Source organism: Helicoverpa armigera, chromosome 28 (assembly GCF_030705265.1).
Source record: "Helicoverpa armigera isolate CAAS_96S chromosome 28, ASM3070526v1, whole genome shotgun sequence".
NCBI classification, from domain to species: domain Eukaryota; kingdom Metazoa; phylum Arthropoda; class Insecta; order Lepidoptera; family Noctuidae; genus Helicoverpa; species Helicoverpa armigera.
The window spans coordinates 316119-330533 of record NC_087147.1 but is presented as its reverse complement, the minus strand read 5'-3'; the positions used below and the strand labels follow the sequence as shown (position 1 = coordinate 330533).

The following is a 14415-nucleotide window of genomic DNA, read 5'->3' as shown; positions in this document are numbered from 1 at the left end:
TATTCTAAAATTATTCACGAAGTGTAATTGAATTCACCTAATACTTGATTGAATTTCTCCCCAGGTTAACGAAATACACGCTGCTCCTCGAAGGTATACTGAAGACAGTGAGCAGCGACTGCGACAGCGAGGAGGACGTGGCCGTCCTGCGCCGAGCACACGACGTCGCCAGGGACGTGCTGCAGCGCGTCGACACCGCCATCAGGACTGCCGAGAATGAACACAGGTGGGTGACATGTTACCAGCTGCTCCTGCAAGGTATACTGAAGATATGAGGAGGACGTCGCCAGAAAAAGGAAATATGTATGTGCATCGACTGCATTGAATCGGTCGACATCTCAAGGCACGTGATGCTGCCGCTTCGATCCAAAACATTATCAAGCAAAAACAAACAAACCATTGGTGTTGCTTACGTCACATGCAGTTGGCAGTTGCAGTGTGCAGTTTTCTACTAAAACCGACTACAGAGTGCAAGTAGTTGAGGCACATGCGCAGGTTACATGCATTTTAAAAACGTGCGAGTCCAGCGACTCGCGTATGTACCAAAGCAAGGTACCCATCCGCGTGCTCTTGTCACATGCGTATGTTAACATGCTCCAGCTACACATACCGTGGAGACGCACCCTTAGGAAAACATATTCAAACATTTTACTCTTGAAACTTCCTAAACTATTCTCTTCTCTTCCCGCAGATTACGTACAATCCAGAGCAAGCTAGAGGTCCGTGCCCCCGCGGTGGGCGAGTGGGAGGAGCTGCGGCGCCTCGACCTGACCGCGCACGCGCTGCGCACGGAGGGAGAACTCACTCTGAGGAACGACTCCTCCAAGAGGATCAGTGTGCTCGTATGTACTTGTTACTCTATATAATCTGACTAACCTACTTCCAAATAATACGTCCAAGGCCGATTTCGGCCACGGCGGCTGTTCTCATATAAGCAGCGAGCTCTCATCATCCTCCGAGCCTTGTCCCAACTGTGTTGGGGTCGAACACAGTCTAACTGGATGCAACTTAGTAAAAGTGTGCTACATGGAGCGACTATACTACCTGATCTCTCCAACCAAATTACTTAACATATTATTTACAAAATTACTCGGGAAATGTTGTCTTGGTAAAACTGATTGTCAGACTTTCTTGCTTCTGACTACTGCCAAAAATATTCAATGCCAGCCAGGACCCACCAATTTAATATGTCGTCCGAAACACAATCATTGGTTTCCAAGATACAAACTTGCATTAGTTTACAAAGTTGCATTAGTACTTGCCTGACCTGAAATGCGCATGTATGAGACATGAGAGGTTGGTTCTTTACCCACTAGGCCACCCCGACTTGTCTTTGATTTTGGAATAATTGTATGACATACTGTTGTTTGTCTCCAGGCCCTGATGCTGGACGACAGCCTGGTGTTACTGCAGCGAGAAGGCGACAAGTTCCTGCTCAAACCATTCCCGCATCCCAGCCAGCAGCTCATGCTCTCACCGCTTATTAAGTGGTAATTATTGTATACTATTATTTTGATATACATACATACACTCGCACATACAGACACACAAGTGAACAATCATATGAATTGGTGTTTATATCGGGTGTGACGTTCATAATCACATTAAATTCTATCACATGTACTTCATGATATTCTATAGCGAATTGTAAAAAAAATAACATAATCCATTCAGTGGTTTAGCCACAAGACTCATTTTTTGTTTTCATAATTTACAACATCATGTGCAGAGCAGAGATAAAGTTAGGAGTATCGAATGTTTTGATCAGTTGACAGCTGTCAGTTTTCAAGGGGGATATTCAGCTGTTTGCAATGACTGACTTCTATATGGTGTTCTAATTTTCGCACATTTTTATTCTATTTACTTTGTTTGAAAAATGCATTTTTTTATTTTTACGTATTTTTCTTTTTTCTTTGTGTTAATCGACATATATCAACCAGTATATTAACGCATTTCATTTAATGTGATTATGAACGACACACCCGATATATCTTGCAGTTTCTATCCTTAGATTTATATAGTTTACTATATTGAGAGCCAGGCCATTTCACTGGTTACTGGGACAGTCTCTGATAGCCTATCAGAAACTTATTTGACAGATAAAGTTTAACTTTGTGTTTCGCAGCATGACAACATCTGTATAGCAATATCTGGCAGGCATAAGCATAAGCACTCTTTATCGGGCAAAAGCATTAACTATCAGATAACTATTTGACACTCTATAGATAACCAGTGAAACCGTAATTTTATTTTAAAAAGTCTGAAAATGAATGTACAACTTCTTACCTAACCTATTTCCTACCCAACTGCTCAGAACGATTATTAACAATTCTAAACTTAACGAACACCTCACATACTCAATTCTTTCCTTCACAACGACTGTTACTCAATTGTACCCCTTATTCGTACAGGGACAGGGTGCTGTTTCGTCCGAACGCGGCGGTGCGCAACACGTTCTTCCTGATGAACATCAACGGCGTGCAGATGCATGAACTGTCCGCTAACAGTGTGCCTGAGTATACTTCGTAAGTACATTTTTTATGATTACTAGTTCATTCTTGAAGTTTTGAACCGACTTCCCATAAGAAGGTTCGGTATTTGATTGCGTATGTTTTTCTGTCTGATTAAGAATATACTTCAACATATCATATTAAATTGAACTTCCTATAGGTGAGTTATAACTTACTTTTGATACTAGCATTTGTGTGCCTTTAGTTTGCTTCAATTCCGATAAATTCTTATGTATTCAAACTTTAACTTACATTTGCTTTCACAAATGTTATTACTGGTATATTGGATTCGTCAAGACGAGAGGCCAATATCTATGTACAATAGACCAGTATAAACGATAAAATGAGACATGGTCAAATCTTAAATCTTATAGCCTAACAGCCGTCACTAATATACACTCAGCGGCACGGAATTTGGCCCAAACAAATACAAGTAGATATCAGGCCAGATAGCTGTTGTAAATTCTAATTTCATATGACATATTGTCAGTCCTTTCATAATTGTTAATTAAAATACAGAAAAATGTGTGTCTGTTTAATTTTTGTAACACTAGAAACAGATTCCGTTGTTGGAACACAAATCAGGAAGTTAAGTTTAAATTCGGATAGAAATTGCCGAAGTACTAAGCACGTTCCAAAAAAAATTTATGATTATGGTCGTTTTTTGTTTCTCTTTTTATCACAATTTGATCTGAAAATTACCCTTACTGCAGCTTAAGTTGCTCAAGTAGTGTTGCTAAGACGTCAAGGGTAGAAGCAGCGGAAGATGGTTGAAACTTTAAGTGCACCGCGTACAAGTTAAAGATATGCATAGAAAATGTATGACCAGACTGGCCTTTACACAAGAAGACCAGAAAGTGGGGGTATAAGGTGTTCGTCGGCGCACGACGACCGATTTATCGTACGTGAAATAATGAAAAATCGGTTTCTCACTGCGTTAGAGATACGCTAGCCTTTGCAAACAGCAAGAGAAGTCGATGTCAGTAAGCGCACATTAAGAAGAAGGATGGAGGAACGGGATCTGCGTGCTCGAAGACCAACTCGAGGCCCGGAACTTCTCCCGCACTATCGCATAGCCAGACTTAGGTTTGCAAGAGAACATGCAAATTAGACGCATGACCAATGGAGTAAAATTTTATGGACCGATGAATGCAAAGTCGTCTTAAGAGCTCCAGACGGCCGTGAATGTGAATGGAGAAAGCGCGGAGAATGGTTTCTTCCCACCACTACCGAGCAAACAGTCGGTTTTCATGGTGGGTCCATCTTGGTTTGGCGAGGCATAAGTTCAGAAGCCCGTACTGAATTATTGGTTGTCGAAAATCGTCTGACAATAGTGCGGTATATTGAAGAGAACCTTCAAAATCATGTTTTACCCTGTCAGGGATTCATAGGAAGTGAAGAATTTCGTATAATGCAGGACAATGCTTGACCTCACGCAGCTCTTTGAGTAACCGATTACTTGTTTGAGGTCGGTATTCAAAAATTGGACTGGCCTGCAAGAAACCCAGCCATGAATCCTGTAGAACATGTCTGGAACATGCTTAAAAGACGGGTCCAAGCAAGTCGTAACCCACCACGGACTCTTAGTGAACTGAAAACCGCGCTGATAGCTGCCTGAAAGGAGATCTCTCAGGTGGAGATAAAAAACATCCTCCAGAGCATGCCAGATCGTATGCAGGCAGTCATCAGATCAAGAGGAAGAAACACCCATTATTAAAATTCGATAACTTTCTGTTTTGTTAAAAATGTTGAATTGAAAAAGTTTATGGTGATTATTGCGGTAAGGACTCTGTTTTCTAACTCAATGAAACTTAATGAAAATCCTCACAATTCTGTTGTTTGTTAGTCATTTTCTTTTGGAAAATGAGTAAATTAAACAATTTTAAAATAAAACTTCAGATTTTTCATTTAAATAATGGTTATAAGGCTCAAATGTGTTTGGGCCAGATTCCGTGCCGCTGAGTGTATCTATAGTCTAGGTGTGCCCGACAGAGCTCATAATTGTTTCCATTTATTTTTATCCACCAACTTTGTATACATTATGGAATGCGATAAAGTAGTGAGCATTTTTTTTTATCGACGCCTAAAGTCATCAAATGACCCCTCCCGCTGTGGGTTAGCAGCGGTGAGGGAGTGTCACACTCTTACTGACTCAAAACCGTCGTGTTCCGTCGTAGGCCGCGTATGTACCAGGGCCGCGGTAACTCGCGCGTACAATCCCGCAGCCCCGGCAGATAAAGTATTGAGCATTGAGTATAAGCTAGTTATAACAATCATAATGTTCCTTAGCTGGGTGAAGCACATCCAGGAGGCGCCGCTGGCGAAGCTGACGGAGCTGAAGTCCACCATCACGCCCGCGCATGCGCACTCCAGGTCCAACGACGACTCCGGTATGTACTCACTACACTAAACTTCTGAAAATTGTGGTTCAGATGTTCTCTCAAGTTTATTAAATGCTTCATGAGTGTGATTAGAATCATTACTTTATGTCTTTGTCGAAATAAAATCTGTTGAATACTTATTGTCATTAGAGATTAAATTGGGTTTTAAATAAAATAACTATGTACTTGATAAAAAAAGAAGATAGTCGAAGCTTAGTTATCAGGCTTGATAAAGATGTCTTCACTTACTATTATTATTTCAAAATATTATCTATAGTAAATAACAAGTTACATATTAAAAAAAATAAAAAAATTCTGAAACCAACTAAAAAAAAATAACTTTCACATCACAGTGTAGTCGACACAATTAATGACTTATAATGATATTAATTAATAATACCCAATATCTTTCCCTCCTTAGGAGTAAACGTCTCCCGAAACCCATCAGACGCATCCGAAAAATCATCCTCCACGGTCCCTGGTGACGATACAACAGACACAGAGAAGGAGCGAGAGAGGACGTCAGCGGAGCGCGCCTCTCTCGACCGCGAGGATAAGAGGACGGACGAGGACAAGCGAACGGAGAGGGAGGACAGGAGCTCCGCTGACAAGGAGACGGAGGATAAGGATGATAAGCATAAGTGAGTGATTTTTTGGTTTGATTTTTTTGAGTTGAGTTAAGAGGAGGCACTTTTTGGAAGGACAAAAAATGTTACGGTTTTTGTAGTTTCAGCCTTACAAACTTGTTTGGTATTTAACGCATCTATTTTCTTTCTTTTGTTCATTGTTATGGGATATGGACTGTTATATCTTTAGAGGATATACTGGTGCCAATCAAAGTCCCGAATGTTTCAAATATACATTTAATTAAAAAGCGAGATGTTACACGTACAATGTGTCAAGGGCAAGTGTCCGATGACATTTCATTTTGTATGAGAATAAACAAACGCCTACGCAGAACATTGATATTACGACCGAACGCAACTAGTTGCTATTAACTTTCTTGAAGGCGTTCTGCGCCTGAACATGGACAATATTTTTTTAGATTTACATAAACTCAGAATTTTCGTGGATTTACTTTGGCTATGTCATTCCAATACACAAGTATCTGTTATATCAATAGAAATACATAATTAAAACATCTATTTTTTTAATATTTTATTCACATGCTTTATTGCAATTTTAATTTTTCGAGACGGCACTCCCCCGATATATGTAGGTATATTGGATGGCTACAGATGGTCAGGCCTTCAGCTCGACCCGTCTAATCAGTAATTGTGTTAATATTACGAGTACATTCACGTTATATCCTCCCTCAGACCGCGTCGTCCGACGGTAGGGCGCATCAGCACACACGGCGCGTCCCCCTGCGCGCTGGAGTCTCCGCACGCGATACACGTGCACGAACCCGCCGCTGCCGACACTGCGCTCGTCGCATACACCGACCAGGGTAAGTTCCACTATGGTGATATATAAACAACTAGCGTTTGCCCGCAACTTCGTTCGCGTGGAATAGTGACTACCAGCAGATTTTTGATTTGACCAATAGATGGCACTATATGTCCGTAATAAATTTTATTTTTTATTTTTATTTTTTGTAATAAAAACTATCCTATGTCCTTTCTCAAGTTTCAAACTATGTCTGTACCAAATTTCACACAAATCGGTTCAGCAGTTTAGGCGTGAAGAAAAGACAGACAGACAGACATACAGAGTTACTTTCGCATTTATAATATTAGTAAATAAACAATTTATTTAGCCACACATACGTACATCATCTTCATCAGGAGCCTGGAAGTTGGTGATTGATACACTCGTGCATGAGAGAGCACGTAAATGTCGGTCCTGTGCTTGATCTCTCTCCGGTCGTGGATTACCGTCCCATCGTGCAATGAGAGTGAAGGAACAATTAGTGTATCTCTGTTTGCACAAATGCTTGTGCACTTTAATATGTGGAATCTGATCTCCTTATGTGAGAACAGCCGCCATGGTCGATAATCAGCAGGTGGACATAATTAGTATGCACCTGATGTTCTCCAGTCTTACCGAGGGGTATTGGGGGGAACAAAGACAGTTAGGTTGTCGGTTCATGTGGCACACTGGTTCTCCTGCATCCAGTAAGAGGTCGACTCCAACATAACTATGTTGGGGTCGACCTGGGCATAGATGGGAAGATCTTGGAAGATGATGATGATGATTCCGTCACTGACACTTATACATATGTATCTGTATTTAATCCTCTATTTATCTCCCCAGAGCGTCTCCGTCGCCTAGACGACGTGATCTCCCGCGCCCTCCGCGCGAAGTGCGCAGTAGTGGGCGCGGCGCTGGGAGTGCCGCCCGCGGAGCACGCGCAGCTTGCCGAGCTAGCTGTGGCTGACGCGCTCGGCGATGTCGGTATGTATAGTGTAGCTGTAGATGTGTGTCTCCGCAGTAGTGGGCGCGGCGCTGGGAGTGCCGCCCGCGGAGCACGCGCAGCTGCCGAGCTAGCTGTGGCTGACGCGCTCGGCGATGTCGGTATGTATAGTGTAGCTGTAGATGTGTGTCTCCGCAGTAGTGGGCGCGGCGCTGGGAGTGCCGCCCGCGGAGCACGCGCAGCTTGCCGAGCTAGCTGTGGCTGACGCGCTCGGCGATGTCGGTATGTATAGTGTAGCTGTAGATGTGTCTCCGCAGTAGTGGGCGCGGCGCTGGGAGTGCCGCCCGCGGAGCACGCGCAGCTGCCGAGCTAGCTGTGGCTGACGCGCTCGGCGATGTCGGTATGTATAGTGTAGCTGTAGATGTGTGTCTCCGCAGTAGTGGGCGCGGCGCTGGGAGTGCCGCCCGCGGAGCACGCGCAGCTTGCCGAGCTAGCTGTGGCTGACGCGCTCGGCGATGTCGGTATGTATAGTGTAGCTGTAGATGTGTGTCTCCGCAGTAGTGGGCGCGGCGCTGGGAGTGCCGCCCGCGGAGCACGCGCAGCTTGCCGAGCTAGCTGTGGCTGACGCGCTCGGCGATGTCGGTATGTATAGTGTAGCTGTAGATGTGTGTCTCCGCGCGAAGTCGCTGCCATTCCAGTGTGACTCGGGCCTTAATATGTTACTAACAGACAAAAAACTTCGTACCGACTTACTGCAGATTTCAATAGCCGATCTGTCGGTCGTTTTGCAAAGTATCCCGTACTTGTCGTATGGCAGTTAATTTGTATACTTACAAAGCTATTTCTCGTACAGATGTGTGCAGCGAGCTCCGACAGTCGCGACCGAATCTGTCTCGCAGCAGCAGCGCTGACGAGGAGTCAGGACCCGACCTGCACCAGCTGCTGCTTGCTGCACATGCACAGGGTATGTAGTTGTAGGCACTTATATACTTATGTCCTCCATAAAGGTGGTGTTCCGAAATATATTTATGTTGAATTTGACGCTTCTATCATCATATTTTTGACGACAAAGTTGTGATGTCAATGCCCCAGCAAGTACATTTCAGAACAATTCGACAGTATGTCATCGACTTGTGACGTCACGAGGATTGGAGAATAAACTGAGATATACATATATCGATAGGGATAGTAGCTGTCTAATACTGACCCTCATATTATGAATCACTCATTATTTGTTTTCAAGAACTTCCCATACACTTGTGCTTTATATAAAAAAAGTTATTCTTTTTTTTTCGAAGCTATAAAATGTTATTTTCCCACAGCGACGGCATTAACGCGATCACTACAGCGTGCACTACAAGTGTCGGAGGCGGACGCCGTCGCCGCGCGGGCCGGCCGATGCGACAGCTGTCGCGGCAAGCAAAGAGTCAGGACACATGGTATGTAGCACTTGTTTGAGATTTATATAATACGTTAGCTAGTTCCTAAATCAAGATAAAAGATAACTACTTTATTTTGTAAAAACATGGTATAAAGCATAGGTGTTATAATAAGTATTCTCAACTCGTGTTTTGCCAGATAAAGATAAAAATAAAAGAAAAAGATAAAAGACAAAAGATAAAGCTAAAGATGATAAAGGTAAACACACACAGGACAGTTCTGGGTTAAGCTCGCTTTTGTACATGTCTTCTCTGTGTTGTGTGTATTTTTATATGTTTTTGTGTACAATAAAGAATAATAAAAGTAAAAGATAAAGGTACAGATAAAAGATAAAGATTGTTGGCCTAGAGGTCGCAAGTGCGACTACTGTGAACGAGGTTTCGGGTTCAATTGCCGGGTAGGTACGGAATCGCTTTGTGGTATTAGCAAATTTCATAAACCAGCCCTTGGTTTAGAAATTGGTGATTGATACCTACCCCCGTGCAACGGAGAATACGCAAATGTCGGTTCTGTACTCCATCTTTCTCTGATCGTCTGTGTGTCTGCGCAAATGCTTGTGCACTATAGTATGTCCTGCGCAGCTGGCTGATCTCCTCTTGAAAACAGCCGCCGTGGCCGAAATCCGCTAGGAGGACATCATCAGTGTTATTGTATCATTGATAAGTTTTAAACTAAAGTCATTAGGAGTTATTTTGCTTTGACGCATTACAAAGGTCGAAGATATGAAGTAGGTACCTACTACTAAGGTCTATATAGTTTTCCCGCTATGTCCTCACGGAAAATTACGCGAGGGGTGCAGACACCAACTAGGTATCGACGAGACGCGGGGATAGAAGGGAGAATGCGTGGATTTGCTTGAAGAATCAACGATATCGAGTCTTACAAGCACTGTGCTTGTGTTACAGAGTCATTCGAGCTGGTGGGCTGCGGGGAGCTGGACGTGAGCGGCGCGGAGAGCACGGAGGCGCTGGAGCGCGACGTGGCGGCCGCCGAGCGCGAGCTGCGGCCCGCGCACAGCGGCCACGCCGTCTGCGACGACAGTCTGGAGGATGCACTAGGTCAGTACTACTTGTCACTATCATCCTTCGAGCCTTTTTCCCAACTATGTTGGGGTCGGATTCCAGTCTAAACGGACGCAGCTGAGTACCAGTGCTTTACAAGGAGCGACTGCCCCCCTGACCTCCTCAACCCAGTTATCCGGGCATCCCCCTGGTGTCAGACTTATTGTCTTTTGACTATCCGTAACGATTGCCAAGGATGTTCAATGACAGTTAGGACCTACAGTTTAACGTGCCATCCGAAACATAGCCTGTACTACTTGTCACCATAAACAATAAGGGGAGTGTGGGGGTCCAGACCAACATGGAATAAGTCGCGTTCGTTCCGTTCGCGCCTTAGAAGGTCTATCCTTTTGTTTTTGCATTTGCCAATTAACAAATAGTTAAGGTTATATTTTACGTAATTTTAGTTTTGACTTCTAAAAAAAAAAAGTGCTCGCTTCGCTTGCGCATTTATAGGTTTTGTTACGTTTGGGCTACATTTTACGTAATTTTTGTTTTTAGTATACGTTGTCGCTGTTTTTACATTTGTTTCCTTACAAAGGGTCACATTTAGCGACAAGTCATCCATTTGTGTCACTGTCTTTAAAATCTTTAGTTTTTGTTGTATTTTAATTGGTGTACTATGTACACTGTACATAATAAAGAGTATATCTATATCTATGAAGTGGTCTTCCCCCTCAGAGTGCGGCGGTTCAGCAGCGCTGCTAGCGACGCGGCTGGCGCCGCTGGCGGGCGGGCTGGCGGCGGCGCTGCGGCGCGCGCTGGCGGCGGCGCCGCGGGCCCATGCCGAGCGCGCCGCAAGGGAGCAGCTTGCGGCTCTGCGGGAACAGAATGATGCGCTCAGGGCACTGGCGCTAGCGGGTATGTATTGATTGATTTGTGGTTAGTGTAAAACCTCTCATTTTCTCTTCTGCTTCTTCTTCTTGTTCAATCAACTTTCAAAGTCAAATCATTTATTTCATTTAGGCCTTCACAAGCACTTATGAACGTCAAAAAATGAAAATAACATTGATTCTAGTTGCCCATTCATCATATAAATGCTCATATTTCATTATAAAAATCACCTTAAAAGTACACTTTCAATGCTAGCTGTTAATTATGACAGCTCTTGCAGCTGTTGCATGAAATCTGTCGATATCTGACAGTAATTACATGATGCCGCTTCAGAAGGGTTTCATGTTAATACATATAAACCAGTAGAAGAGCTCGTGGCTAAGTCAAAGCCGCGCGGATCGATCGATCATAAGGTTAAGCAACGCTTGGCGCGGTCGGTCCGTGGATGGGTGACCATCTTGTCATAACGAGTTCTTCCGTGTTTCGGATGGCACGATAAACTGTAGGTCCCGGCTACCATTTAAACATCTTTGGTAGTCGTTACGGGTAGTCAGAAGCCAGAAAGTCTGACAACCAGTCTTACCAAGGGGTATTGGGTTGCCCAGGTAACTGGGTTGAGGAGGTCAGATAGGCAGTCGCTCCTTGTAAAACCCTGGTACTCAGCTGCATCCGGTTAGACTGGAAGCCGACCCCAACATAGTTGGGAAAAGGCTAGGCAGATGATGACATATAAACCAGTAGTACAGCTGCGACCGATTACATGCAGCCGCTGCAAGTGTGGTCGGCAGTTGACTTTCAAAATGCTCCTTAAATTTTTCTACTTACTAAATGACTGCAATTTTTATAAAGTATGTTAACGAAACTGCAACTAAACTTTCAGATCACACGACGGAGGAAATCGCTCTCCCAAAGACAGGACTGGATTCGTCTATACAGGTGAATATTTACATTCTTTACCAATAGATCAAGACCACGATCAACAGACATTCCTTATTTTTTAAAAGTTATAAAAGTAACTCGCGTCTCGTGAAACTGCTGCCCGTATCAGGAAAGAATATACCCAATGTTCATTGGGGATAATGTAGTTTTCCAACAGTGAAATAATTGTTCAAATCGGCCATGTAGTTTCAGAGCCTGTTTTTGTCAAACGAACAAACTCTTCCCCTTTTTCTCTCTTTCCTCTCTCTCTCTATACAAAGTTTCATCAATCAAGTTCAGCCGTTGTAGCGTGAAAGCATAATAAACAAACTCACTTTCGTATTTAGTTATGATATTAGTAAGAATGTAAGAATATCCTGTAATGTGACATTTTTGTATTTCGCAGGAGCAACCGAGCAATGGCGGGTGATCCCGGGGCCGCGACTATTGAAGATAATTAATTAATGCCGACGTCACTCCGTGGCACTACTAACTCTGGCTGGCCCACGAACGAAACACGACTAACCAACCTAACAAACTTCACCAAAAACGGCTCAGCCGTTCCCGACGATGTCGCAAATAACAAGATATTTTTGTAACCGTATCCGTTTGTAACCAGCACGAACTTTGTATATTTTGTATGTAATAATAAATATTATTATATATTGTTTTTTGTTACGATTGTAAGTACTGCATTAAATTAGTATTATAAAGATGATTATTCCATACGTAAGAACTATTGTGATTGACTAGCTGAAGTTAATATTATTGTCTGTCATGTCGATGTTACAAAGATTAAGTTATACCTTAGCCGTCGATGTAAATAATCTTGTGGTTCTAGTGTATAAGTGACAACAATAATGTATGAATTATTATATATGATTTTGTGTATACATTTTATGTTTTATTTTTTATTTCCATTTTTTTGAACTTTTTTCTCGTCGTTTTTGTATATATTTTATGCTTAATAGTTGTTATTTAGTGGTATTAAATAGTCGCTTAAGGCTATGTTTAAAATAATTATAAAATGCTTACTCAAAAGACATGAGACTTCTGATTTGGGCACAAACTACAGTTCAATGTTGACTAGCACAATACAATATATATCACACGGATTTGCTTGCATTATTAAATACTTATATACTTCATTATATCAATACATATATCGGGTGTGTCGTTCATAATCACATTAAATCATATCACATCTACTTTAAAATATTCTATAACGAATTCCAAAAATTTTAACCAAATCCATTCAGTGGTTTAGCCACAGGAATTATTTTTCGTTTTTCTAATTTTGAACAGTACAGCAGAGATAAAGTACTCCAGGGTCAATGACCCCGGCTAGCTATCAAAATAAAGGTTGCCGTTCTTAGCAAAACCCTTAGATGAAAGAGGAATAGTTATTTGTTATACAAGAGTGCAAAGTTGTTTTTTAACCGCGGGCTCAAAAGAGCACAAGGTGAAAAATCTTTGCACTCGAGTGCAACACGTAACTTTTCATCCCACCTCATCGAGGCAATTTCTAAACTCAAAAAACAAAATGGCGCGCACATATGACTATCAATTAAAAAGACGTAGCTATTAAAGTTCATTTATTTGAAAACTCAGTTTAAAAATGAAACGAGGTTAAATATCTACGTAAAAACAATAATAAAAATTACTTAATTAATTAATTAATTATTTTAAGCAGTATTTTATTTGTTTAATATGTATTTGCTTGAAAAGTCTCATCAAGATTGTCACAGATGGAGTATTGCACACGATGTTCTAAATTCAAATCACTTTGCCGCTCTAGAGGATAAAAACGACTTTTGCGCTCAGATATCAAAGGGTAAAACTACTCTTTCCGAGATGGTGGGATGAAAAGAATATTTAACAAGGCAAAATGAAACTTATTTAAATAGCAATAAGGTCCATACGTGCACGTCATGAGCGAAAAGAAAAGAAATAGCTGATTGTGTCATTGCTGCCAACCTAGCACTTTAGATAGCAAAATTGGAACTATTTATGTTTTAAATGCTGTTTTCTACTTTACAATAAAATACTGTTATAACTATTTTATTTTACAGAGTTAAATAATGCTTCCATTTTCATTTGATTTTTCCAGCCGACACATGTTTTAAAAGGGTTTTAAAGCTTTCAATTGACTAAGATTAATTTTTAGCTCATTTCCGTGTTCGGGAACGTGTGTGTGTGTGTGAACTGTTTACGTTTAGTGCATGGCCGCCTCTCCGCCGCCGCCGCCGCCGGTTTCTTTGAGGAGATTGTTTGGCGATAAAACGTGTGTTTTTGATAGTAATATTATTTTCTGCGAAAGTGGACGCTATTTTATTGTTTTGTTTTTGTTTATTATTAGTTATTAGTGTAAATAAAACTTGTTTTAGTGAACGGTATCGTGTATGCGACAGTGGACGCCATTTTAGTTTTTATTTTTATTTGTTATCAGTGTAAATAAACACTACTGTAATTGGGTGCTTGAAAAAGTGGCGCATAACCCGTTGTTTTTAAGTGACATAATGTGGACTGACGAGAGCACGTTCACGCGAAATGGAATATGGAATAGGCAGAACTTGCGATATTGGAGTCGACAAAATCCATATCAGTTTCACGAATGTTCGCATCAGTATCGCTTTTCTCTGAACGTCTGGGCGGGAATTCATGGAAACTAGATTATTGGCCCCATTTTTATTGATGGTAACCTCAATGCAGCTAAGTTTCTGGAACTGCTAGAAGGACCAGTGTCTGAGTATATCGAGGAACTACCGATAGCTCAAAGCAGGCGTTTGTGGTATCAGCTGGACGGAGCACCTGCTCATTCAGTGGTCGTTGCTAGGGAGCGGCTAAATCACATGTTCGGTGAACAGTGGATAGGACGGTATGGACCTGCACGTTGGCCACCAAGATCACCAGAC

At 42.0% G+C, this 14415-nt stretch overlaps 1 protein-coding gene across 2 annotated transcripts in view; it reads left to right on the top strand.

Annotated features, from left to right (window-relative positions):
* LOC110379761 (rho guanine nucleotide exchange factor 11) overlaps positions 1-12393 on the top strand; it is a 180438-nt gene extending 168045 nt beyond the window's left edge. The window contains exons 27-40 of one of the 2 annotated variants that reach the window (XM_064042478.1): positions 65-226; positions 692-842; positions 1378-1490; positions 2412-2525; positions 4800-4900; positions 5313-5532; positions 6211-6341; positions 7148-7294; positions 8131-8211; positions 8570-8686; positions 9593-9745; positions 10430-10609; positions 11463-11518; positions 11907-12393. In XM_064042478.1, coding sequence (XP_063898548.1) covers positions 65-226; positions 692-842; positions 1378-1490; positions 2412-2525; positions 4800-4900; positions 5313-5532; positions 6211-6341; positions 7148-7294; positions 8131-8211; positions 8570-8686; positions 9593-9745; positions 10430-10609; positions 11463-11518; positions 11907-11930 — 1750 coding nt within the window. In that variant the 3' untranslated portion in view covers positions 11931-12393. Of the gene's footprint in view, positions 1-64; positions 227-691; positions 843-1377; positions 1491-2411; positions 2526-4799; positions 4901-5312; positions 5533-6210; positions 6342-7147; positions 7528-8130; positions 8212-8569; positions 8687-9592; positions 9746-10429; positions 10610-11462; positions 11519-11906 lie in introns of those variants that run through there. The other variant, XM_064042477.1, reaches the window with a different exon arrangement.
* Positions 12394-14415: the final 2022 nt, after the last annotated feature.